This window comes from Epinephelus moara, chromosome 19 (assembly GCF_006386435.1).
Source record: "Epinephelus moara isolate mb chromosome 19, YSFRI_EMoa_1.0, whole genome shotgun sequence".
Lineage (NCBI taxonomy): Eukaryota > Metazoa > Chordata > Actinopteri > Perciformes > Serranidae > Epinephelus > Epinephelus moara.
In genome coordinates, this window is record NC_065524.1 from 13,774,492 (window position 1) to 13,801,879 (window position 27,388).

The following is a 27,388-nucleotide window of genomic DNA, read 5'->3' on the forward strand; positions in this document are numbered from 1 at the left end:
ACTTATTACCGTGATTCATTACTTTCATGTTCAGCTCCAGTTCACTTGACTTTAATATGGAAAACAGTGATGTAACAGTTGGCTTTTGGTGATGTTTATCCAGCAGGTTACATGCTTATAAATTAAATATTTGTGGTCTGTTTTTTCTAAAGTCAGAGTCAAAAGGAAAGGAAGAAAATTGTTGCCATTACGCTCTCTTGGATTCAAACAAGACATTTTTATTATAGAAAATTGTGCCTATGTAGCTGCTTGCTATGAGTCATACTGACAAACAATGGTCAAGCTCACGACCACATGCCCCAGCAAATTGCCGGGAATGTTAATATCTCTGCAATGTGCCCCCATGACTTCAGCTAAATCATCTCACACAGCTGGGAGACCTCAGTTAAAGGTGGAGAACAATCATCTTTTTCTTTTAACAGGACACTATGAATGAGGCCACAGCTGACAACAATGGAGTGTACCTTTTAGATGGTCGCCATGGCAACGGCTGCAGACAGAGCACGAGAGAGATAGAGAGGGAGAGAGAGAGTGCAGGTCCACAGCTCTGCGCAGTGTGGATCCCTACACTAGTGCTCCACTTTTCTCCTCTCTACATGTTACCTTTATATTCAGCCTGCATGAGAAAACAGACTGTTACAACAATCTGCACACTATCACCCCGACCGCTTTAGTGTCAAGCTCCTATACCATGAGCCAGATGCTTTGTTCCAACATACATTTACATAAAGACTGACGCTGCCAAATTAAGCAGACTCCAACCCGAGCATCAGCTGCTGGAGAGTACTGAGAAGAAGAAGGGCGTAGCACGTTCATTACTAGAGAGAATATGTTGATATACTAAAGAGGCACATTTATACTGTGCAGTTAGTCATGCTTCTTGCAAGCAACACACACCCACATAAAGAAAGCCACGTCCATATCACCCTGACTGCATCCACACATCTAAAAATAATCAAATCAGAGACTAAGGAATCACACAAACTCAATCTAATTCAGCCAGACACAGCAGTGGTAATCCAACTGGACATGCTGCACATCTACACACACACACACTGCAGACAGTCAGCAACATAAGTCACATAAAAACACACCAATGACACATATAGACACACACTTTGACCACAATACCTTTTTCTTTGACCATGACCATTGGAATTGAGGTAAATCTGCACCAGAAAAGGCTCCGGGTATTGATCACCAGTCACACAGGAGCTGCTAGGTCCTTTTTTTAGTCAAGACTGAAGAGCAGAAAAACAGACACCAGAGAGAGAGGGAGGGAGAGAGGTGTAGGCGCTGCTAAGCTCTCCTCCCGAAAAAGCCGCTACAGCGTGGGGTTTGCCTCCCGACTGCCTGTTTTCCTCCCATCCTTCTCCTCCTCCTCCTCCTCCTCTGCCCACTCCACCTCCTCCTCCCCCTTCCCCTGCTGCTCCCTCACTCAGCCCCTCTGTTGTGTCAGCCGCCTCCTCATTGCAGCAACCAGGTGGCTGCTGCTGCTGCTTCTGTGTGACCAAAAACACTATCCCAAAATTCCACAAAAACAGACCTCCTTAAGCACAGTAATACACACATGATGTGACACACATAGATAAAGTGTGACAAAGTCCACCATAAATAAAATCTGTTACATCAGACTTTCTCCTTCTGCCTTTTTCTGTTACATCTTGTCTGCATAACACACCACATCAGCTTCCACTGTAAACTGTGTGTTAGGATATGAATTTATGACACCCTAAAAATAAAGATAAACTCTATTCCATTAACAAAAACTTCACCAAACTGAATTCTGCTGGGAATAACTCTTCACCACATCACTGTGTTGTATAACACACACCTCAACAGAGACTTTCTATTACTACAACAGGGCAGCAATTACTCTTTTCAGCGCAGTAATTAGCCTGCTGCGCTGAAAGATTGGTTCAGTTTAACAAAAATTAGTGTATTTGACAAGTATGAAAAAAATGTGTTCTTAAAAGCCTTAAAAAAAAAAGCAAGCGAGTAAAAGACTGACTTCTCTTGGAAACGCTGCTCTTTCGTGACGGTGACTGCAGGTGGTTAGAGCACCAAGCACCAAAATGAATAATTAAACATAAATAAAAGATGTATTAAACACATTATCCACAGTTTACAAAAAGCTGCCTCAATGATAAGCACTTTTTGAGAATATTATCTACACTGCTGTATAAAGACTGATAGAAAATAGAAGTTAATCTAATCAGATCAAATCCACACTGGCAACCAGTGAAGCCAGGCTCACCCTGAGTGACAGCCTAAGTTGATAAGAATCACAGAGCCATGTACTGTATGAGGACTGCATGCGAGGTTAAGAGGGACCTTCTGAGGTCAAAGGCCAGACTTATCGTGATCTTTGGCATAGGCTTTGTGTTAATAACTACAGTGGATAGTCTGAAATCCAATTACAGAGAGCACGGGAGAGCACGTTCCTGGCTGAGCCTAGTGGAGACACCAGCTCTTATATCATCTGCTGCTGAAGTGACCAAATTAAAGATTGACATTTCTTGTCAGCTCTCAGAGAGTTAACTATCATGCAAAGTATGTGCTCTTTGTACAAAGTAATATAATGTAACAGACAACCTGTGCATCACTATAACTGCTTATATGCTAAACCTCATTAACAACAAAATGTATGGAATTATTTACAAATACTACTTCAATAAAGCCTGACTAACAGCTCCACAATATAACGTGTTAAAAAAGTTTCTTATTTGCTTCCTGGGGAACAGTAATATCCACTGACACCCAGCGGAGACATAGCAGGGGACCAGTCCAATGTTTGCAGACACTTCAGTGTGTGAGCTAAAGAAAACATGATTTCAGAAAACACTCATCCATGTCACACCAGCAGCAATCTGGGACCACACGGTCACTGACCCATCTGTCCCATGCATGCTGGAGCCTCGCTGTACCGCTCTCTGTGGCTGAGGGGGAGGAATAGTTTTGCATCAGCACCACCTCTGTAATTGCTGATGCAGGCAGCCCATTATGCATTCATAATGCATTCACCCACTGCAGTGTCAACTGTGCCACCTGCTGGATGCCCAGCGACGTGCATCACTTTGCACAGGGGCGTTTTCTTCCCATCGGGAGGTGGACACATGCCAAGTGAGGCAAATGGTAAAAATAGTTAGCGGATATTTCTCCAGCACTCCACCCTTTTTTATTATGAAGGGAGAGGAATACGTAATGAGTTTGTGATGATGACCAAAGGTTGGAGTGGCTTTTTATAAAGAGCTGTTTTCCGAATGTTAGCTGGCCAAAAACCGTTTAAGAAAATTAGAGGTTTACAGTGTGGCTGCTAACATGCAACACAAAGAAAGTCCTGCTATTGTGTCTTCTCATAATGGACCTATTATAATTTTGCCTCTTTTAATAATCTCTGTAGGAGCTGCTGGACATTCATGCTACACAAGGCTTGCCAAGAGCAATTCCTGAGTAGTAAAGCCTATTATCCATGGATGAAAGGTTTCTACTGTATTTGGCTCACCTATGGATCATCCATGTCTGGCCGTCCATTAATAACCTGGCTGGGGGACTATACACCTCACAGCTCTCATATCAGTGCAGATTAAGCACTTTTACCATTACGCACATGCGTTTTATAGACAGTGATTAGGGCTGTTTGATTTACAGTGTTATAGACAATTGCCTTGAGTGGTGAAGCCAGACTGAGGTCACATTTACAGTAAACAACTGCGGTTTGTGTTGATATACTGCACAGTTATCCATGGGATTAAAATTAGGATTGTAGGATGCCAGACAACCACGTGCGTACACACACACACATATACACGGGTAAATACTCTTAGCTACACACCCTATTCACTGGATGATGATTTGCAGATTTTTACAAATCTAACAGACACATAACATGATATTTGTAAAATACTGATACCAGAATGAACGCCCCAACTCTTTCGAATAGCATACACAGACCTGCCTTTCTATCTCTGGGTAATGACAAGCACTTCACGGGCTTGTTTCTATTTTAAAACACGTTACAAAACACAATGAGAACATTTTGAATAGCAATTCTGCGCAACCTTCTTCAAAGTGTATTTCAATCATGCCACATTAACATTCCTGTGTTGCAGCAGCTACCCTGACTACACAGAACAAATGTTTTCACTGTAACATTCATTCAACATTTTTTTTCCTTTTTGTGAGCATGTCAACAATTTGAAAACATAAAAACCACATTGTCTAAGCTACAATCAGGAAGCTTGGGTTGCTGACTTATTTTCATATTTCTCTGAAGTATCGTCAAACACTTGGTGACCTCTGGATGACATCAGTCGGGAGCAGAATCAGTGCCACTCACATTCAAAAGCAACTTGTGAAATAATGCAGCATCGCCTGCAGTGTGAAAACTGTGAACACATTGTTTCAGCTATTTAGGGTTGACGGTTCAACACTGATGAGGTTTCAGAAAAGGTTAAGGGTGAGTAAAATGAGGACTATTGTTCCTGCTAGTTTGAAAGTCTTGCAACTTTTTTTTACAGAAGACTTTTTCCAGTGCAAAAATTGAAAGCAGCAGTCAAATGACCCAGGCTTGGCCTCACTTAATATGAGCAGCTTCTGACTGTCACTGTCACCGTTTGATTGATCTTAGCCGCCACTAAAGGAATGAAATGGCTAACATAAGCCTTGACCTCTGTGATCTTTGATCTGGGGTCAGTTTGCAGACACAAAGCTTCCTTGAACCTTAGCTATAAGTCAAAATCAAACTTTCACTCCAAAACAGGAGTTGCTGCTCCATGCAGTATTTGCAACCAACTAAGTACCAAGCAATGATGAGTTTTTACTACTGTGCCTGGCATGCAGTCAGAGAATACATAAGGTCTGAAAATCTCGATTTGTCCTCATGCCCATGTTGTAATCCTGATGTAAGCCAGCATGTTGCTTCCTCATGTACTGTTACTTGGCAAAATGCAGCAGGTCTGCCCTTGCATATGGGTTTGCATTATATAACTATGGAGAGGACGGTGATTAATTTCCTGACTTTTTTTGCAGAAACACTTTTTGGCGTTGGGGAGTTGGGGTTGCGTAACTCACGCGCAGGAGCTCTACACACAGGTCAGATGTGGAAAGTCTCGACAGGTCACCGTCATCCAATTAAAATGAAGTAATCTTTGAGCAGCAACTAATCAATTCACTTTGAGACACCTACTCGCAAACGATATGCAAAGCAGAGCAGCCAAACTGCAATACAGGACCAAAACAACAGCTTCTCATGGTGTTAACAAACAACTGTTGGAGGGAGGACAAGCAGAGGAGATGGAACAAGACGGAGGATAATAAAATGAAATGTAACTTCAATTAAAAGTGTCTAAAAGAAGAACGATGTACTTCCTGTAAATCCATGCATTTTACTCATTGATTAAGTAATCATCATTAACGCTGAGTGGTGTTGCAGTCAGCCACAGCTAGAATGGATGGCTGCAATGGGAGATGAGTAAAAGATGTTTCAAACAGGTGCATATTTACTCCTGTCCTACCTGTAGCGACCTCGTTCAGCCTCTCACTCAGATAATATTCATTTGGGTCGAGGTAGGGCAGCTGCTCCATGTATTGTTTAGGAATAAGGTACAGGACCTCGGCCACATGCCCATCCTCAATGATGGACATGCGCTTGACTGAGCTCTTGCGCTTCACCCGGACACGGTCGACATTGTGGCTGCGGCTGGAGCTGCACAGCTTGCCCAGGCTGTTGAGATTCGGCAAAGTGGGCATGGCGCCCTGCTTCCCTTTGACTGTCCCACAGGGATGGGTGAAGCACTGGAGGTAGATGTCAGCCAGGGTCAGGCTTAGACCCGATCTAAAATCCGGTCCCCTTTGGACATCAAGAACATGAGGTGTTCATAGAGGCACAAAATGGAAACAAAGGAGCCAGAGCTTGGTGGGCGACTTCGCGGCAGCTCATCATAAAGTCATGGCAAAATCCAATGAGGCCTCCAGTGGAAACTCCTCCTATCTCGATCCCTCCACCTGTCACTTCAGATCTGCAGTGGATGTAAGACGGGGAGCGCTAATGTCCACCTTGAGGTGGGGACGCCGAACGGCAGGCAGCATTTATGACAAAGCACTCTGCTGCAGGTAGAGCAGAGTGAGAAACTGGGAAAGAAGCTTACACTATGAGTGTCTTCAGCCCAACCAGCCTAGTGCCTTAAGCAGCTTAGAGCTGACGTCGAGCCTATGATTATCTTCTGGGTGGGGTTAGGTGGCTCTGCATCAGGTTGGCCCAGTGTATGGTGGGAGTCTCTATACCTAATGTGACTCATGTGCATCCCAATCACTGCTCCGCTAAGTCACATATGTCCAAGGAGGAGATGAGGTTCTGTCAGACCTTTCAAAAGGCAAGCACGTCTTTTTTTTCTGTGTGCTACATTTTAGGTAAAAATAAGTCATTAAAGGAGCTGTGTGCGACATTCAGAACATTAATATAGAAGCAAACAACTATTTGCTATATAAAGACATAGTAGAGTAATGGCGTCCTGAGCAGAGAATTAAGTCATGCTCCCTCTGTATGTGTTGTAATCCGAGCTTCTCTGTACTTTGTTTTGGTTTCCGGTCCAGCTGAATGTGCATATTATTGCATGTGTGTATCCCACTGGCTGCACTGCACTCACCTGGTGGTTACTGGTGATAACGCTGCCCCAAACCACGGTGGCAGAACAAATGGCATCATCATGGAAGTGTAACACCCACCCATGGGTTCTCCCCCACATTATCACTTGCCTCTTTCATACATGCATTGCAAACCTGATATAAGCTAGGCATTACCTGGAGGGGCTGTATGTGAGAGCACAAATGTCCAAAACAGTTGGATCGGACATCAAATGGACGTTGGCCTGCCCTGTACAAAGTCAATTAAATGTCTGATTGAGCCCATGTGTGAATAGAGCAGGTAATTGTCTGGAGAATTCTCAGAGAGCAAGTGGCAAAACAAACATCTGAGGGTGAAAATGAAAATGTCTGGAGAGACTGGAGAGATGACGAGATTCGAGAACTTCTGTCACTAAGGGTCGAAGCCAAAATCTTCAGACATAACAGGGGTAAGTCAAGGCACGGTCAGACACTGCTGTTTGTGGCCAAATCACAAACTGGCTACATGACTGCGGTGTAATCCACGTCATATCCTGGCTCCTGCAACCAACCTAGGTGCCACCCTTCACCTAAACTACACGGAGTATTTTCAGTAGGTGAGAACATTTATGACACAGACAATTTCCTGTTGTGTGCCACATGTTTTAAAGGTAAAATCCGGACGATATCAAGATCTGTTTCTCCTGACATTCTCCTAACCTACTGTTAGCTCTGTCTGCACTGTTGTCCTTGTTGGCACTGCTCATGCTGCTAGCACTGCTATTGCAGGCTCAGCCACCTCCATGTTGAGAGCCGCATGCAGACAATGTCTTACTCATAGATATGCTCTGAATGTTGCACACAGCACCCTCAAACAACAAGATCCTCTTTGAGAGAACATTTTAGCAACATATTTTTATTTTATTACGTTCATAAAGTGAGTTTTTGTATGAATTTGCTTTACATTAAACTAATGGATGTGTATCAGTTTGCAGCACCACAGTGATCCAAGACATACTTTCAGGCTAGATTGCCTTGGGAGTCTGCCAGTCCTTTCCAAGGTCAACAGCCAGCAAGGTCATTTCACCAGCCAACAATTCAGAGACCCACTGTTAATCATCAGCAGGATCCTTCACAATAAAAGACACCATCAGCACTGAAGTGGAAACACCAGCAGTGACTCTCTATTATCAGCTGAAATCATGGGGTATTGGATTTTGGAGGATGTAACTTTGTAAGGAGACGTGTTCTGAGTTTTTAATCTTCAAACAGTCTAATGTTGGGATGAATTTGTATCTGCAAAGAGTCCCAGAGTGTTTCCTTGACAAGCCAAATCCGTATAACCCAACACAAAGCTATTGAATTTTTACAAGCGCTATTTCTTGAGTCAAAGATGCATTGACCTTCCTTGAAAATGTGAGTTCAGCGTGAGGTAAAATTTGAGTCATAAACATGTCCTGGTGGGAGGTGAAAAGCAGTAATGCAGAGGGAGAATCTGACCAAACTCTTCAAAAACAAGATAACCCCACATCATTGTTGTTTTAAACCAGCTGAAAACATGACGGTTTTTTAAACTGAAAAAACAGTGCTGTGATGATAGGACTGTCTCTTATACACACAGATTAATGACTGGAAGCATAAAACAGAAAAACCCTCCGTGACATCTCATATTCATCAAACAGATAAGGCTAATCACAGCTATCTACATTCTCCCAGGAAATTAAATAAATCACTGAGGTACGCAGGCATGATTGAAAGCACAGTAGACAATGACAAAGCACAAAATATCCTTTTAGTCTAGAGATATCGGGCTTGGCCTGCACTTCAAATTTAATGATTTTCTTCTCTGTCTGAGAGGGTGCACAGAGACAGGATGGCTGGAGCTTGGCTAACTTCTATTTACATCTACACAGTAATTAATGAATTTGACTTAATTCAGGACCCGCTTACAAGCTCGCTTTCATTCCCTCATCAGAAAGCCGGTGTTTAATTCCAGAGCAAAGATAAAGTGTGATAGTGAGGCATAAGCAAGAAGACGTACACTCTTACACCCACACATGCAGACACATGGACCTCAGGGTAGCTAAGGACATGCTATTCTGCTGCAGTGAGGCTCTGCCCTCCAATTGTCATCCCCTCTGTGGTAGCTTTGACACAACGACTCGCAGATCAACACATAACATGCTCGGGACACAAGACTGCTGTCCCCACACACAGAAAAATCAGCATCGCACACAAAATACATCCCAAACATTTTCATAGCCTCTGCCGTTTCCGCATCCTGCTTCACACTAGAAGAAACACACCCCCTCCTCTTCATCTGTCCCCCCCTCCCTGTCTTACCATCCAGTCCGAAGCAGGAGGTGATTTTTTGGGCGTAGTTGCAGAGCCCATCGTAGCCAGGCTCCTGCAACGCTGGATCCCTCTCCCCCATCTCTACACACTCCCACACACACCGTCCCGTCCGGCAGCTCTTTCACTCCTTCCTCTGCTCATCAATTATTCAGGCTTTTGCCAGGACACATGCATGCGCGCGCACACCCACCCTCATATTCGCACATACAGTATACACACACACACACACACACACACAGAGAAAAGTGCTGATGCAGAGGGTCGTGCTGTTGGAGCATGAGCAGCCCTCTCCAGTGGTCGGATAAGGATAAGGCATCAGATTAAGTTACTGCAGAGTGGTGCCGTGCCTCCTTTTCCATCCACCATTGATCATCCAGATTACACTGCAGTGTAACAGGTACAGTGGGCAGGATGTGCTAACCCTGCTCAAGGAAAGGGCGGGGCGGAGGAGGAGGTCAGAGCAGGGCAAGACTGAAGATGTACTGGGGACGACTTTCTTTGCTGCTAGACATTTAAAGCTATCCAGACATCCAGATGCAATGATTACTTTCACATCTGACTACTAGAAAAAAACTAACAGAAAACAGTCAAATCTATTGAAGATGGGGATGAAACAGCAGGAAAGTAACCCTCATTTTATTTAGGCTGACATAACTTTTTGTGCCTTGCATTCACGCTAATAAGAAATACTGATCTGCAAAGTTAAATAAAAATAAGTACAATTCAATATGACACCGTTTTAGAAAATAAAACCGTTTTTCTGCATATTGATTGCAATCACAGACCTAAACATTAACATCTTTGACACTGAAACCTTGCGGTGAACTCTGATTTATGTTGCTAAAAATCAGCTGACATTTTCATTAGCAAAAGAGGTAACATCTAAAATACATAAATTCAACACACTTCACAACAATGCCTCCAAAAATGTCCATAAAATCAGATATAAAATATGACATGCCAACTTAAACAAACAGCCCAGGAGTCGCTGAAAACTGAATGAACAACACTGGCCCACATATGTGAGAACTCTGCCGACCAACATGTTGTTTTAAGATTCTGCGGTGGAGCAGAGATAAATGGCTTAAATGGGCCGAGAGGAAAAATAAATTCACCCACATATTGATGTCCAAGCCAAACAGCAGAGAACCAATGGTAGCACCACAGCAAACTATAACAATAAATGACCAGATTGTGCTAAATTGCATAACTGTGGAAGGTTTTGAGGGGATTTCCCAGACCGAGAGGGAGAATGTGCTGTTGGAGAGATCTGATAAGAAATGCTTTGACACCCCTAAAATGCCACGACTGTGACGAACTTGAACAAAGGACTCAAGTAGTAGTAGTAGCAGTAGTACTACTACTACTAGTAGTAGTAGTAGTAGTAGTAGTAGTAGTAGTAGTAGCATGTGCTCTGTCAACATCCCCAGCTTAATAATTTTATTTAAAAACAAAGAAAATAAAGTTGAAGAAATAAAAAGAGAAATCACATTTAGAGATTGCAGACAAAAAGAAAGCAGTGTGGGAAATATGACGACACTGAAAGGTCCACATGGAGCAGTATGCCCGCAAGGGTGTACTATAAGGTGGGGTGACTAATGGAAGGGCATCAGTACCAAGGTAAGAGCTCGTGGCCTTGTGCTGATAAGAGGGATGGGGGGTTGGCGACTGCAAGACTGAGAGCACAGTAATGGCTGATGCTTGCTGGACAACTGGGGGAAGGGCTGGTAATCATAAATGTGTACTGGGAAACGAAAGTGGAGTCATTTGAGACATTTTTTAACTTCCTGTTTCTGTTTGAAGGAATATGTTTCAATCGGCTAACGTGTTTTAGAGCTTACCTAGATTGACTGCTTACAATAACAGTGTCATAATCACAGCCTGATCCTCCTGAAGGACAATGCAAATGGACTCTCCTCTCCAGTGCATCCATCCTGGAACCAAGACCCCCCTCCTCCCCCCAAAATTAAGAGACTTTTTCCCCCTATATGTATTGTTATAAAGACTGGATGCTAAAACATCTGCTATAATACAACATCCGTGTTGGCTGAACTTGCAACTATATATTGATATCATGAAGATAAAGGAGGATCACGGATAAAACTGTAGGCTGATCGGATATAAATAAATCAGATTAATCTGCTGGTTATTTCCACAGTTGTTTCTCCAGAGAATGTCAGAAAATCATTAATTTCTAAAGCCCAATGGGATGTCTTCAAATTGCTTGTTTTGGCCAACCAGCAGTCCACAGCCCAAATATATTACATTCACTATCTCAAAGGTGAAAGAAAAGCTGCTCATGCTCAGTTAGGAAAGGTGGACATGGAAAATGTTTGGCATTTTGATTGAAAATGACTTAAAAGATTGATAGATCATCAAAATGTTTTGTTGAAACATGGCAAAAATGTTGGGACATACACCTGATTCTCCACAATGTGTAAAAAAATATAAGAAGAAAATGTATTTCCACGATCCACAAAAAATAATCTGAATTATTATCAACACAAACACACTTAATGTCCTCTGGTTAATTATTGTGAAACATGGTGTGAGTTCTCGAGTGGAGAACTAGAGCCAGTCCATTGAAAAGGTATTGACTCAGCCTGGCCCATTACAAATATCTATTTAGTTTGATATTATTATGAAGACTGGTATTTTGTGCCAGTGTACCTGATTTATCTGTGATAATAAATTCATAACCTCACATTCATGTAACCAACACAGAGGTAATTGGCACAACTGGAGGAACTAAAGGCTGCAGGGGTCTCATGAATAATGATTGGCTGTTTGCAGGGACTTAAGCGGGCTAATCAGATCTATGTACCACAGGGGGACTGTCAAGCAAGCGGTGGGCTCTGAGCTCCATCGATCTCCAGCAGCAGCCATGGAGGAAAGGCAGGCCGCATCAGTGATGGAGGGAGTTCAAAGCCGGCTTGCTGCACAGGCTCAACTATACAGAATCTGAAGGGGAGTGACACTGTACAGCCTCTTTTTAAATGTTTTATCCAATAACAGGATTGGACCTGTCATGATGAATCAGATTTAATACAATGACCTTGAGGTCATGATATCACTGCAACTTCTCTGCTTCTATCCAGCTCTCAATTGGTCAGTCAGACCGCACAATCACAACATATATCAGGAACAGCTGGAGGCTCTTCATCTCTTCTGCCAGATGAGTCACCTGACACTTATCCACAAAGGCCCACCAGATGGGTACAAACATGCTCCACCTGCACTGTTTGCAGGTATACACAAGAAATGAAAACATCCTCTCCACTCAGACAGGTTGAGACTGTTGCATCACATCATAGTTTGTAGTTTTGCACCTGTTTCCAAAAAGATGGTACTTCCTGTCACCAAGTGCAGCGACCCTCAAATTCCACTACTCTACTGTACCACAGCCAATTAAGAACAAACATCATATGCTACAAGTCCTCCATCAACACTTTCAATTTAGGCAATTATAATGTGTGCATCCTCTAACTAATAATATGCATAATTCCTGATTAAGGATAATATCAAATGTTAAAAGAAACAGTAATCAAAGCAGGTTCATTATCACAGCTGGGATTTTTCTTAAAAGGTGTGATCTATTTATAGGCTGCAACAGAGTGTTCATATCAACAGAAGAAGTTGCAGGCTGTCTACAGAGGGCTGCAGCGGTGCAAGCTGTAGTTTCAGCTATGTACCGGTGTAACCTACTTACAATAACAGTGTCATTATCACAGCCTGAGCCTCCCGAAAGACGACGCCAATGGGCTCTCTCCTCCAGTGCATCCATCCTTGAACCGAGACCCCCCTCCTCCCCCCAAAATTAACAGACTTTTCCCCTCTATATGTATTGTTATGAAGGCTTCTGCGGCAAAAGATACTCACCTCTAGCAGACATGCCCGGTAGGTAGAGCCTCTCTTTTCTTTTCCCGAGATAACCCGGAGGAGATGCCCCGGTGCAGCCTTGCAGGAGAGAGAAACAGACCGGTTGACAGCCTGATATTATCTGTATTTAAAGTTTTCGGCTGTCATTTAATGGGATTAAACGCAGGGAAGCAAACAGCCTGCGAGATTTGGTAGACTAGGCTAGACTGCGCGATGGAGAGAGCACTTTCCAGCGACAGGGCGTGTCCTGGAACAGACAGCATCCTTCTTATTTTCCAACAAGTTTATGTCCATATTTGAACATAATATCACAGAATTATGGAGTTACAAATTAGATCATTCTTGAAATTCCTCGCCTGCAGCTGCTGTCGGATCGCCTACACGTTAAACCGGCTAGCCTACTTTTTTTTGGTGTGGGATGACTGTGCTGTTCTGGACGTGGTAGTTGGGCTAAATCACAAAGTTGACAGGCACTCTGGAGCAATGCATGTTGTTTTTATTTATTTTATTTTTATTTGTAATAAATCCGGCCACTTTAAGCGAAATATAGGGCGATCTATTCATCACGTGGACACCTTAACTTTACCCCAACAGCGGTGACACTGTAAGCAACTAAAACCTTAGCTCTGTGTTGGAAAATCACTGCAATATTAGAGAAATAGCTCACATCTGTGCACATTACAGGATGTGGGAGCATGATCAATTGATTTTACAGCTCGCCGGATCTTTTCCATATTGCCTAACATATATTGCTTGATTATCGGAATCCAATACTTGCTTTTATATTTAAAGTGGGCTCATTGATTGTTGTTTCCAAGCTGAACATATTGATCTCTCATTGACTGTATTGGCTGCTGTCTTCATTTGTATGCACTGATCGTTGTCAGTAACTAGGCTATAAGCCGATGCCTTGTGTGCCTGCGCCCCCTGGTGGCTTACAGCAGCAGCGTTTGGCGAGGGAAGTGCCACCGTGTCCAAAGTGAGCATACGTTACTTGAGTCTGTAGACGTCTTGTTTACAGTGTCTGTGCCAGGCCTGTGAAGACCCGTGGCCAGCAACGTGTTACGGTTTTATTGCTTACCTTTATTCTTTCGTTACAAGGGTCATTGTATGAAACCTCCAATCTGGATCGAGGCGGTAGCAACAGGAAGAAGAAGATAGAGGAATTCTCTAGGTCTTCTCGGGAGAAACTGGTCCAGTCGAAGAACAAAATGTTCTCCAAATTTACGTCCATTCTTCAGCACGCTGTGGAAGCGGTGAGTCTTTTACCCAGAGCATCTATTTACCCACTAGCTTGCCTTTTGTGTCGTATGTTTTGGTTGAAAGGGGCCTCTGGTCGCCCAGACATCACATATCATAACGTCAGCATTAGGGGTACGTTGCTAACTAGCGAGCTAACTAATTAGCCTAAGCTAATGTTAGCGTTTTGTGTTTGTCCTGTCAATTTGTTTGTTCGGGTTATTGATAATATGTCTGTCGGTGCCTTTATTTGTCTGTTCGTTAATATTACTAACACATTTCCCTACTGCCATTTCCCTCGTTGCAGCAAGTCATTTGTGTTTAAGGTAGTTTGGTCGGCTGAGCTAGTTAGCCGCTAACGCTAGCCCAAATAAGCTAAAGTAACGCCGTAGCTAACGTTAGTTTCAGACAGCGGGATCTTATCATGAGGAGTGGTGTCGAAACGACTGGGCAGCCTTGTTTGATATTGCGCAAACGTTTTAACATTGATTAAATGGGAAGTCCGTGGGTTTACTCGTACATATATTTTTGAAAGCCTAATCTGATAGGTTAGCAAGCCAGTTAGCTAGCGCTAACTAGCTAGAAACCAGTAATAACCTGCCTGTAAACTGCTCTCAAGCTGCCTCACGTTAAGGGATTCAGACAATAGACGTTTGGCAGGTGGCCCAAAATAAACACTTTTGACTTTTAGCGTTATGTTTGTTTGTTAAGTCATCATTCTATTATGTATCTTGAAGAGGATAGGACCCATTACCAGTGTAAACATTCCTGTCAATCAGAAGTGAAAGCTAAACCCTTTGATTATTAGCCTTTTAAAAACTTATGGGCTGTGTCTTTGATCACAACACATTGATCAAAGTCATCATGTAGTGGCACATTAGACCCATTAAGAAGATCTTATTTAAAGCTCAAAGACTCTGCTAAAAGACAAACGTTTCTTAGAGCAAACGAGCCTTCTCAGTTTCTGTTTGAACTCCATTTGAAAGTGAGTGAAGCATGTAAACATGTTGCTATGATGATTAGTGGTGAATCTTGTGGCCACCAGTGTAAACATACATTATGCATAATGTTTGCAATTTTTCCTTTCCAGCTTGCCCCGTCGCTGCCCTTGCAGGAGGACTTTGTCTATCACTGGAAGGCCATTACACATTATTACATTGAGACTTCTGGTAAGAAAAGTCTGAACAAATATGGTAACTGTTGTTATGGTCATGACGTCCCCAGAGGCTGATTGTTCTGCAGGCTGCCATTAAAGTTATGTGTTTGTATCAATGGCACCGGTGTAAAGTTGAGTACAATGACAGGAAACTAGGCTAGTTCATGAGCTGTTCATACAGTATGTGACTGTAGTACAGTTATAGATATCAGTGTATTCACTATTGATTAGTCCACTTGTTACTGTCAGTATTCAGTATTTTAAAAGATGATCAGTGTACATTACTACTTACCAGATCCAAAAGCATTGCCTCAAATTTGTTTCATTTAAAAGCAAGCAAGTGCCAGCATTGTCAATCCTTGTCCAACAATCACATCACATTTTTTTCTCAATTACAACATTGGATTCCTACTCAAATTTCCTGTTGATCTACTAATTACTCATCTGCTCATTTAGCTCCACTTTATAGAAAAATGAACACTGCCAATGCCAAGGGAATGGTAATATGTTGAAAAAATCCAAATTAAATGGCATGCCCAATTGTATTGTATGCTGGAAATGCCATGGTGATTGTTTTGGCAATAGCCTTTAACAACTGTCTGGACAAAAGCTGCTTCAGACTGAGTGCTTCCTTAATGTGTGCCTTATTTGCCTGTGGGATCTGTGCAAGTAAAACCATACGCTCTGCATCTGTATCAGGTTGCATTTAAGATGTACTCAGTGGTTAAACCCAGTCATGTAAAGGCAATTTCCACTTGAACTACTTGCCGTCTAGTCTGTGTATATTTTGGGGCAGGAAAGTCTCCTTGTCTTATTCCTCACTGCAAAGCACGACAGTTTCTTTTCAGCAGTTTTCCCAGTTCGGCCAGTTTTACTACATTTACTCTGAGCAGCTGATGGGGGATTATCTGTACTTTGAGTATTATTTAGCTGAGCATGTTTTCGGGGCCATTTAATCACAGATTTTGCAGACTTGGGACTTAAGTGAACTTGATCTATTATTCTGAGGCCAGTCTTAACCAGCCTGACCTTCATCAGTTCACATGATTACTAATTTAAGAAGTTATTTGATCATTTTTGATAAAAGCTGTTGATGTGATGTATCTTACCATATTTTTTGCCATTGTGTGCTTTGTTACATTCATCACAACGTACATGTCCTATCTTGTTATTGAATTCACCAACCCACACCTGTTAACTTGTGCATAATTGTTGGCAAACAAAGATGGCAAATGAAGATAGCATACTCAGCCCACTGTTAACACTAACTGACCTAGGCCTCCTTGCCCTGAATAATCATTTGACTAAAAATGTAAAAGCTTTTTGAAATTTGAAATATTTTAATTAGGTGTCAGTGCAACATTCATTGACTTGATGTGCCCCCCCCCCTCATGCACAGCATTATATATTATTTATCACTATTTGCCAGCAGTCATTCTGTCACATGCAGCCTTGTGGGAAAGTCTCATTCTTTTCTGTCATGCTCCCTTCACTTATTGGGTTTTGCTGATGTGTAAACACAGTGTTGTCAGTAACTCACCACGTTATGCATGTGCTTCACAATAAATATATGTACATGTAAAACCAGTGATAGGATTTTACTGTGAAGCCACCCTAGGAAAGTCCTCACAAAGCCAGCGCTATCAAAATTTAGCAGTTTTTTAAAGGCTTAGTTGATCAGAAAATAAAATGGACTGGGTTACATCATAACTATTTACTTTTTGCATCTGGATTAAAGACAGCACCACACAAGAGCTATATAGGTTTAATAGTTATGTTTCTGTTTGTGGGCAGAAAATGAAAAGAATGTAGGAGATGAAAAACCTGCAGAGACGAAGTAGTTAAATTATGGCTGCAGAAGCTTTTTACACTTCAGGCAAACCTAAAACGTCCAACATGCTGTCAAAATAAGCATGGTCTTTTTCCTTATGTTTATATCTTTAGGACAAACATAGGTTCTCACATGTGTCTGTGTTTTCCCATTTTAGATGACAAAGCTCCAGTCACAGACACCAACATCCCATCCCACCTGGAACAGATGCTGGACATCCTGACCCAGGAGGAGGGCGAAAGGGAGTCTGGAGAGACAGGACCCTGCATGGAGTATCTCCTACATCATAAGATCCTGGAGACTCTCTACACTTTGGGCAAGGCAGATGTAAGGCAGTCATGCTTTGGTAACTACATGAATTATACCTCCAGGAAAACATACATATGACCATATGGTGCCCATATGTATATGTGATATTGGATGAAATCTAGTGGAAATCAAGGTTGAGAATTAAATGTGGGAACTGAGCCCATGAAGGTTGGGGGGCTGGACGCAATATTGAGTGTGCAGTCAGTTTCCGCACTGTGAGGTGCGTCTCCACGTGCGTCTCCACGCAACTGGTATTAAATCATTCTTATACATTGCATTTGTATGATTTCCCACCAGTGTCCTCCAGGGATGAAGCAGCAGGTGCTCACCTTCTACACAAAGCTGCTAGCACACATTCGTCAACCTCTCCTGCCACACATCAATGTCCACAGACCTGTACAGGTGAGAAGTGACACAGCCTGGATTTCAGTGTATTTCTGAAAGTCCTTCTCCTCAAAATAACCGACAGGTTATGTAACTTATGCAAAACTTTTTTTCCCTCCTGTGGCTGTGACATTCCTCTGTCAGAAACTGATCCGTCTGTGTGGGGAGGTGCTAGCTGCTCCTACAGAAAACGAAGAGATTCAGTTCCTTTGTATAGTGTGTGCCAAACTGAAGCAGGACCCATACCTTGTTAACTTCTTTCTAGAGGTGAGTAACTATGACACCAGGAAGGAAAAAGTTGAGCAGCACATACATAAATATTTATCTGTATATATTACTAGCAAAAGTAAGAGCCTTGCAGGATTTTAAGCACACAACTAAAAGAATATCTTTATATATTTGTGATGTTATTTTTAGAACAAGTCAAAGAGACCTGAGACAAAGAGTCCTGGAGAGACAGAGGCGGTGAAGGAGAATGTGTCGGCCCCAGACACTGGTCAGTCTCCGGCAGAGGAACAGGCCGACCACCCAGAGGAGCCTCAGGCTGCAGCTGCTGCTTCCACCTCTAGTCCAACCAGTAACAACAACAACAGCAACAATTACAATCTTGTCACCTCGCTGCTCAACCTCACAAAGAGCCCTGTAAGTCATTTCCATGCAAGCCGTTTTGCTTGATTTACTGCAAGTTATTTATGTCTGTATGAGCCGAATATATTTATGAGTTGTATCCTTTTCCCCTGCTCAGGATGGCAGGATAGTAGTAAAGGCATGTGAGGGCCTGATGCTGCTGGTCAGTTTACCAGAGCCTGCAGCTGCCAAGTGTTTGACTGAAAACACTGAGCTCTGTGAGCTCCTGACTGACAGGCTGGTGTCCTTCTATAAAGCCCTGCCACAGTCCATGGACCCCTTGGACATTGAGACAGTGGAGTCGGTCAACTGGGGGTAAATATCTTTATAGTGTTTACTTTCTATTGCCACATATTTAATGACTTGTTAACACCATCATCTGAAGTTTTTTGATTTAATTTGACTTCGTAGGCAGCCCTTAAATAGTGTGAGATGCTATTTTCAGTAGATAAGTTTGCAGAGTTTCATCAAACCTTTAATATTTCTATCTTTTTCCGTCTCCTTCTCTTTCAGTCTGGACGTTTATAACCTGAAAGAGGATGCTGCTGTGTTCACAGGGAAGAGGGCTCTCATCTCTTTCCTGTCCTGGCTAGATTACTGTGACCAGCTCATCAAGGAGGCTCAGAAGGTCCTTAACCAGTTCTGACTCACAGTGATTTGATGTGTCATATTGTAGTCAGAATTGACAGAATAAAAGAGCTTGAAGTTGTTTTTGTATCTGAGAGCCACAGAAGGCTGAAGTACAGTTTTGTTTTTCTTCGCTGTCTTCCAGTCAGCAGCTGCAGTGATGGCAAAAGCAGTGAGAGAAAGATTCTTCGTGTCTGTCATGGAGCCACAGCTTATGCAGACGTAAGTCTCGCTTTGAATCATCAATCAATCATCCTTGATTGATATTCCTCGTCTTGTCAGTGTGTTATGTGTCGTGACTGCTCATTTACACATCGTGTGTGTGTGTGTGGGTGCACACAGGTCGGAGGTAGGCATCCTGACCTCCACAGCCCTGCTGAACAGGATCATCCGGCAGGTGACATCAGAGGCTCTGCTGCAGGAGATGATTTACTTCCTGCTGGGAGAGGAGAGAGAGCCCGAGACTCCAGCCACTATGGCTCAGAATCCACTCAGACACAGACTCATCGAGCACTGTGACCATCTGTCAGACGAGGTTCTTATCACATCATTATTCAGGACGTACCCTAATGAATGTACCTTTATCATCGTTTGTGTCTGGCTGATCAGGTTCATTCAGGCCTCCTTTTTTCACCCATTCTATTATTATTTCACTATTAATGTGCTTCAGAATGAAAATCACGAATCTGTAATTTCTTTTACTTATTTGATATTCAAAAGTACAAATGGCCATCTGCCCTTCAAGGATTCTGAGTTAGTGAATCATACGATTAACGAAAAGCACATGAATTTTAATTAGTGTCTGAGCTGTTGCACACATTTTCATCACACAAAAGAGAGATGAATCATCTCTTTGATGTTTGTAACAGCGACTGCCTACTTTTCTTTTCTTTTTTTTGTTGTTGTTGTCAGCGAGCAAATCCTTTGCATGTTACTCTGGGTTTTTAGTCGGAGCTAAGCCTCACTCCTCCTCCTGTGTCTCCAGATCAGCATCATGACACTGCGGCTATTTGAGCAGCTGATCCAGAAGCCCAACCAACACATCCTGCACAGCTTGGTGCTGCGAAGCCTGGAGGAGAGGAACTACCTGGAGAACAAACCACAGGAGGAGCGGGAGCCCCTGGAGAACGGGCAGCCCCATGATGCCGTGTAAGGACCTGCCTCAGACCTAAGACCTCCCTGAGCTGACATAAAAAAAAATCCTGGAAGATCATCGGCACAAACACACAGCAGTGGAAATAAAGTGAATGCATCAACTAGCTGTGTTTTTCAGATGTGCCAACAATTCAACTAAACTGTTCCTTATTGCGTGTGTCAATCTGTTTTACCCACTGTCACTGTCAGTGCAGAATGCATGTCAGCCACTGATAAACGATCAGATCTTGGAGATACATAGATGTTATTGCTCTATACAGATGCTGCTTTATATGGCGTTTAAGTTTTCTTGCAAAGGAATTACATCACCAAATGCAGCACTGTAACACAAGGTTTACATGTAGAGTGTGAGATAAGTTCATAAAAGAGCTGAAGAATGTCAGTGACTTTAATACACCTGCAGACATATTGCAAACATACTGCCAGAAAAAGTAAACGCAATAAATTTCTATGCAGACATGCATTCACTTCCCTCATTACATGACAGATTTTGAATGTGCCAGGCAAGCTCACAGAGCACTAATGTGCTGTCACCACCCTGAAAAACCATATATTTCCCCCTGTTTAACTACACACGAGTACTGACAACATGGACTTCTCATTTTTATACCAGAATGGAGATGAGAAATTAAAATAGCTGACATGATTTATGCATCATGTTGAGAGATGCAGAAAAACAAAATGAAAAATGAACATCTTCTGTTACTTGTTCAGTAGTGCTTGTCAGAATCAGATGATGTTGTCATTCATATCAACGTGTTCTTTCTACAGAGACCTCGAGGAGGACCCACTGTTTGGCGATGACCTTTCTCCAGACAGCAGGCTGTCTGGTTCTGATTGGCTCAGCTCCTCTCCACCACAGAGTCCGGACCACTCAAAGTCTGACGGAAAGACAGAGGTCCACAAGATTGTCAACAGGTACACCGTCTGCTCCTGATACGACAAACACTGAGTGGAGTCTGGTTCAATTTTGTTAAGTTTAACTTAAATTCTGTTGCCCGCAGTTTCCTGTGTTTGGTGCCCGATGAGGCGAAGTCGTCGTATCATGTCGAAGGCACAGGCTATGACACCTACCTCAGAGATGCACACAGACAGGTAAGGCTCATTCAAGGTGACATTCTGGTTTTGGGTTTCTTTCTATGTCATCAGCCATTAAACTAATTGCTGAGGCAATGGATACTGTTGCTCATGAGTTCTCTATGTGTTGCTAGTAGATGAGATGCTAAGTGAAGATGAATTGTTCTCCTCAGTTCAGGGACTATTGTGGGGTCTGCCAGCGGTGGGACTGGAGGGGAAATCCAAAGCCTTTTGAGAAGTGCAACTTGGAGAGTCCATTTTTCGAGGGCCACTTCCTGAAGGTTCTCTTCGACAGGATGGGTCGCATCCTGGATCAGGTCAGTTTGATCCACCAGAACAACCACATGCTGTAGTGTTGTATGTCATGTATATTTCATTTTTATAAATACCTGTTGCATTGTTTAAGCTCCACTCATCCACATAGCAACACCCACAGTAAAAGTGGCCTTTAGAAATCACAAATGCAGCCTCGGTTGTAATCAAATCTATGTTGCAAATAGAGCAGATAGCCTGCTGTTTATGGAGCACCACTTGAATCAAAATTCAGCTGCCTTTTAGTTGATGGAAATAAGTAGACATAATAAACTAAACAAAATAATCTTAACTGACAAGTTTCTGAGGCAACTTTTCGTGAGATAAGTCCTAAACTGTTTAATCTAGCCAGACACGAACAGCCAGACTCCAGTGAATAAATTAAGCTCTCTGCATCTAAATCAGCACAAAATGTTATTTAAGGTCAAACCAAGTAAGAGCAGTCGTTTCTGTTTATTGATTCTCACCAAAAACTCTTGTTTGTTTTTTAAGGAGCTGATCAGTTTCAACAGATTTTCACTCAGATCTAATGTTCCCACGCACCCAGAAGTTGTTATTCCTTTCTGCAGGAAAGCACTGTTCACTGCAATTTAGCGTAAATGAGGCCCACTAATGGAGAGAGGAGAGAAAAATGGGGAGATGATGCAAATGAGCTGCTGATTATGCAGACGGCTTTTATTTTTTGAAACATAAAAAACAAAAATAATGAGCTTTTGCCATAAACTCATTTGACAAATGATGTTAGATGGGAATTATGAAGATGACTAATAGCGATTCAGAAGCGAAATGCACTTCTTGGCAGCTCAAGGGTTTCTTGTAGCATTTAGGAAATCAAATCTAAAAGGGAGCACTGTATTAATGGATGAGCCCGTTAATAAAAGCTTCTGACTATTGTGGCAGTTATTTATTCATACAGTAGCACTTCTTCTACACTCAGGACATCTTCAGTTCACTCTAATAGTCAGTTTTATTTCCTGTGTAGTTTTAAATCTGATGTCCTCTCTGTCCTCCAGCCGTACGATGTCAACCTGCAGGTGACCGCTGTGCTGTCCAAACTGTCTTTGTTTCCACATCCTCACTTGCACGAGTACCTGCTGGACCCTTATATCAACCTGGCCCCTGGCTGCAGGTCCCTGTTCTCTGTCATCGTCAGGGTAAGATTCCCGTCTAGATTACAGTCATCGTCTTATCCATCATTGATAGCACACACTGCTGTGCCCAGAGCTTACAATCACTGTTATCTGCTTTGAGATTTCTTGCTTGTCTTGACTGTTTGATGTTGTATTTCAAACTGTGTGATGCAACAAATGATCATGTTGTAGACAAATGTTGGTCTTTATCTCATGCCAGCGGTTTGGATAGTGTAAGTGTTTCTGTGAGTCTCACTGCCAATCATCTTGAGAGCATGCTGCTACTTGACCTGCTTCTTACTGGAAGAACTACACCTCTGTATCTGTATCTGTTTTGCTTTGTGAGTCAGTCCAGCTACTTTGCTTTGAAATCAATCCCATCAGCTCACAGTGTAAATACGGTGCAGAGGCTGGTTGAAGCTGCTAATTTCTTTGTGGATGGTCTTGTTTATTTATGGTAATTACAGTAATGTCTCCAATGATACCCTTTTTCACCAAAATTAGCACGTATATGCAGTTTTTTTAAGCGTGGGAAAACCAACTAAAAATAGGCAATAGACTGCTTTCCCATTGCAAGTGTGTCTTTTGTGTTTCTTTTTTTCACTGGTGCGTCAGTGTCAAACAGGGTTAGTAAAGAGTAGAAAGCAGCGTGGAGTTCAGGGAAAATGTTACAGTGGTTACATAGTTTTTGTATCTGTTACTTATTCAGTCTCTGTTGCGAACTCAATGCCAACCTATTTGAAACGATGTTTGAGTGCTCCTCCGATGGAATTTGTGGCTGAGATGACAAAGTTGCAGAAGTAAGAAGAGAAAAGTAGTGTGTCATGTTTCCATCACTGCCGATGGGAGCTGAAGCAGATAAATACCCCTGACTACTATCAATCTAAAAATAAATACGACCTCACTTTGTGTCAATCACATTAGCACACTGAGTCCGAAACTTTCATCAGTCATTAAAATTGTCGGAACAGGTTCAATTTTCTGCGTTTTTTGCATCCGTGAGAAGCCTTTGAGTTGTTAAACCAAGAATCAGTGAAGAAAATGTGGCGGCGGGACACAGCTGTGACAAGACAGATGAACAAAGCACACAGAATCATTTAATAACTCAGATACTTTCAACAGGTCAGATAGTAATATTCAGGTGGATGATGATGACGAGGAGGAGGATATGGACCACACAGAATGCGGAGGGCAGAGTGGGAGGGCAGCTCTGCTCCTTCAGGCAGCTGTGGTGCTAAATGAACGACAGGGAGGGAGTGATGACAGCCAGATAAATGACTCTAGTGGAGAGAGGCAAAAGAGGAAATGTGTCTTTAAATTTTTATTGTGAATTTTCGCAATGAATAGAACAATAATACGCATCGCAATTAGTGTGCAAGGTCTGTGCGAATCAGAAAAAAATGGACTCATTGTGCAAAGGCCTTAATGATTTACAAATGTTGCACCTTTACCCAAAGTTGGAAGCAGTACTGTTGTGTTTTGCTTATTGCTTTGTGTTCTTGTATGTTTTAGGTGGTGGGAGATCTCATGTTAAGGATTCAGCGCATCCCAGACTTCACACCCAAACTGCTGCTTGTGAGAAAGAGATTATTAGGTCTGGAGCCAGAGGGTATCAAGTACGTACTTCCACTCAGTTCTGTGCTCTTATCCTCTGAGCTGACTTTTCGTATGGCATTTCTCACCTTCCTTCTATTCTTCCAGCATCGACCACATGACTCTGCTGGAGGGGGTGATCGTGCTGGAGGAATTCTGCAAAGAGCTGGCGGCCATCGCCTTCGTCAAATACCACGCAGCTGCTTCCTCCTCACCGTAATCATCTCGCTGTTGATCCATCTGCCTCGGCCAGGCAGACAGGTCAGGATTAAACTGGGCCTTTGGGGGTGTGGTGGTATCGGTGTCACAGGGTCGGCAACACATTACCACTAACTGCTCATCCCTGCAAGACTGTTAATGCCCACACGGACGGGTTCATCACTCCCCCTCTTCTGGCCTCTCGGGCTCCACTATCAAAAACTCTTTGGTCTTGTTTTTTGAGAAGGTCAGAGCACAGACACTGCCCAGCCAGCAGAGGAACAAGAGGAGGAGGATGGAGGTGCAGAGAGATGGTCACTGGACGTTTTTCAGCCTCTGCATTTTCTCTCACTGCCCCCTTCCCCTTCCCATCTTTCTTCCTCACCAGCCAAAAGATGATAACCCTGTAATTATTATGTCACGGAGAAACGATGTTTGTGTATTTATTTTCGGTCCCATCATCACCCATTTGTAAAGTCATTGCCTTAGTGTGGAATCGCACCTTTCAGTTACAGGAGATTGTTTCCTTTTGAAACATTTTTATCTGAACTCCTCATGTGTTGTCTATTTGAAGACAACAGGACAAGAGGCTGTAGAGAGAAAAAAGCCCACTACCTTCAACCCCTATATGTCCCTGTAGTTACATTCATACTGAAGTGTAGTATTTACGATACTGCACTCGTGTTTTAAATGCCAAGTCCTATTATTTATTTGCTTTCAGGTTGCCTTTTAAACTAATGTCATAATAAGATCTAATCAATATAAAACAGTCATATTGAGGACTGAATATCCACATGCTACTTTTTGTTTTCCTTGTTTGTCTTTAAGTGCTTGTGCTCTCAAAACTCATCTGTAATCATCACCACCCAAAGATGTCACCATCCATCACATGTTGTCTGTGAAATGGTGAATTTTGCACACGGACCTCATTGCATTGCACTTGTTACATTTTTCAAGTTTATTCATGCTTTGTTTGGGCGGGAGTTTGCTTTTAGGAAGTATCAAATTGGCATTTGTGGTAAGAGATATGTTTTTGATTCCGCATTAGTTTGTGTTCTCCACACCCAGTGTTGCATCTCTCACACACCAGTGTTTATTTTATCCAAGGGATACTGTGTTATTGTTTTTTTACACCATTTAAAATTCTCAATAATTAGTTCATTGTAAGCAGAGGAGCATACCTTTTGATTTTATTGACCTGTGTCTTAAATGCATCATTGACTGAGGATATACAGTAGCTTTTCCAGTTGCTTTTGACCCCTAAGACAAAGCTATGACTACATGTCTGAAAGTTGTGAACAGTTCAGACAGTTATTTGATTTCATCCAGTAATTCACCAACAAAGCAAATATCATAGGAAAGCCAAAAAAGAAACTTTTTGTAGCAAAAATACATCATCCTTCAATTTTGTGTACTATCTCGTGATCTCTTAATTTACCTGGAGACTTTGCAGGGGTTCAGAGCCCCAGTTTGGAAAGTGCTGGCTGACAGTATCCTCAGAGTTCTGAATTCCTCCATAGGTTATCACGACTTCCTTTGAGGTGTTGAGTTTACTAGCAGTATTACCTTTTCATGCTGATCTTTGATGAGGTGCTGTGTTTTGTTTGGTTGTATATTACCTGGATATTTCAGGGGGGTGTCTCTAACTTAAAAAATCACCTCGTACATCAGTGATTCATCACGTGAGATTTAAAAATAGTCTAAATCAAAATGCTACTTAATGTAACATTGGTTGTTGTGTTCCCAGTGTGAATGTTTCCATGATTGTTGAGCGCGCTTGGCGATGAGTTCGTTTGTATGTACTGTAATGGTTTATAACTGCGGCGGAGAATGGGCGGAGTCATTCATTGAAGCCATGAGTCCCTGGTCTTGAGCCTTGTTTTATTTTATTTTTTTCCCCCGTCTGTCTTCTGGTCCCACTCTGAACCCATCACTCGAGCACCTAAGCTACATTATGCAACTGCTTGCATGGAATCAGATTTGCACATTGTCTTTCTTCATCCTTGTTCATAATGTAAATATTACACCACAAAAAAAGCTTTTTGTTTTTCCAAATGTTTTCATAAACCAAAAAAGAAAAAAAATCTAGGATGTACCAGGAGTAACATTTCTATTTTAACGGGAAACTTTTTTTAAATTGTCAAATCATGCACATTTTTTAATCAACTATCTTTCCAACTTGTTCTGTACATTTGTATATTGTATGTGTACAATAGCAATAGAGATATACTACCTGGTGTAAATGCATGCTTATAGATTATTTTTCATCATTGAACGGGAGAAAAAAAAAAAAGGCAGTCCGGCCATCTGTGATGATTCCTAAGCTGTCAGCACTTTGTTGTTTGAAGACACTGACAGGGAGATATGATGCCTTACTTCACACTGTGTATCTCTGAGGACTCCTAGGATCGATGTGTATGGGGTTTCTGCTTCACTACCGTTTGTTGTGATCCTATTATGCCTATCTCTTGTGTTACATAGACTTTGTTTGGTTTGTGAACATGTACAGGACTCTGTGTAGTCAAAAAAATCTGATGCCAACTGATTGACGTCGTTTTCAGCTTCGACCAATCACTGTATCATGTCGCATTTGTTTATGTTAATCGCTGCTTTCCTCTGGTGTGAAATGGGACGAGTCTCATTATACTTCTTCTATCTCATGGCCAGTTTGATTTTGTGATTGTGCAATGCATAATTGAGACATTAAGGTAAGGTGCATGCTCACTCCTCCCGCCTCCCAATGCCTCACAGAGTTAATTGTAAGTGACACAGTCTCTCGGAGGCATTGGCTCATTTATTCCTAATCCGCTGTCTTCATTACAACACTGCTGTTAAACAATGTGTTAGGTTTCATTCAGGACAAATCTGGTTTCTTTAACATCCTCCGTCCCAATTAAAAAAAGTTCTTCAGCA

General features: G+C 42.3%; 2 protein-coding genes across 4 annotated transcripts in view; one reads left to right on the top strand and one right to left on the bottom strand.

The window, feature by feature from the left end:
• ablim1a (actin binding LIM protein 1a) overlaps positions 1–9,076 on the bottom strand; it is a 44,368-nt gene extending 35,292 nt beyond the window's left edge. For 2 of the 3 annotated variants that reach the window (XM_050070518.1, XM_050070517.1), the window contains exon 1: positions 8,947–9,075. In XM_050070518.1, the coding sequence (XP_049926475.1) occupies positions 8,947–9,037 (91 nt within the window). In that variant the 5' untranslated portion in view covers positions 9,038–9,075. Of the gene's footprint in view, positions 1–8,946 lie in introns of all 3 variants that reach the window. The other variant, XM_050070516.1, reaches the window with a different exon arrangement.
• A 4,882-nt stretch (positions 9,077–13,958) lies between these two features.
• fhip2a (FHF complex subunit HOOK interacting protein 2) lies at positions 13,959–27,388 on the top strand. The gene is made up of 17 exons (XM_050070522.1): positions 13,959–14,093; positions 15,167–15,245; positions 17,221–17,390; positions 17,670–17,774; positions 17,901–18,023; positions 18,174–18,398; positions 18,502–18,698; positions 18,897–19,011; positions 19,156–19,232; positions 19,353–19,545; positions 19,996–20,159; positions 20,937–21,083; positions 21,170–21,260; positions 21,416–21,559; positions 22,568–22,708; positions 24,197–24,300; positions 24,386–27,388. The coding sequence occupies exons 1-17, from the start codon at positions 14,049–14,051 to the stop codon at positions 24,495–24,497; spliced, it is 2,232 nt and encodes a 743-aa protein (XP_049926479.1). The 5' UTR covers positions 13,959–14,048; the 3' UTR covers positions 24,498–27,388.

What these genes read in the sequence shown, in the direction of transcription:
- fhip2a (XM_050070522.1), top strand. Translation starts at nt 14,049, where the DNA reads ATGTTCTCCAAATTTACGTCCATTCTTCAGCACGCTGTGGAAGCG. An exon ending in ATGTCCACAGACCTGTACAG is followed by an intron (nt 17,775 to 17,900) that starts GTGAGAAGTGAC and finishes TTCCTCTGTCAG; the next exon opens with AAACTGATCCGTCTGTGTGG. An exon ending in GTGGAGTCGGTCAACTGGGG is followed by an intron (nt 18,699 to 18,896) that starts GTAAATATCTTT and finishes CTTCTCTTTCAG; the next exon opens with TCTGGACGTTTATAACCTGA.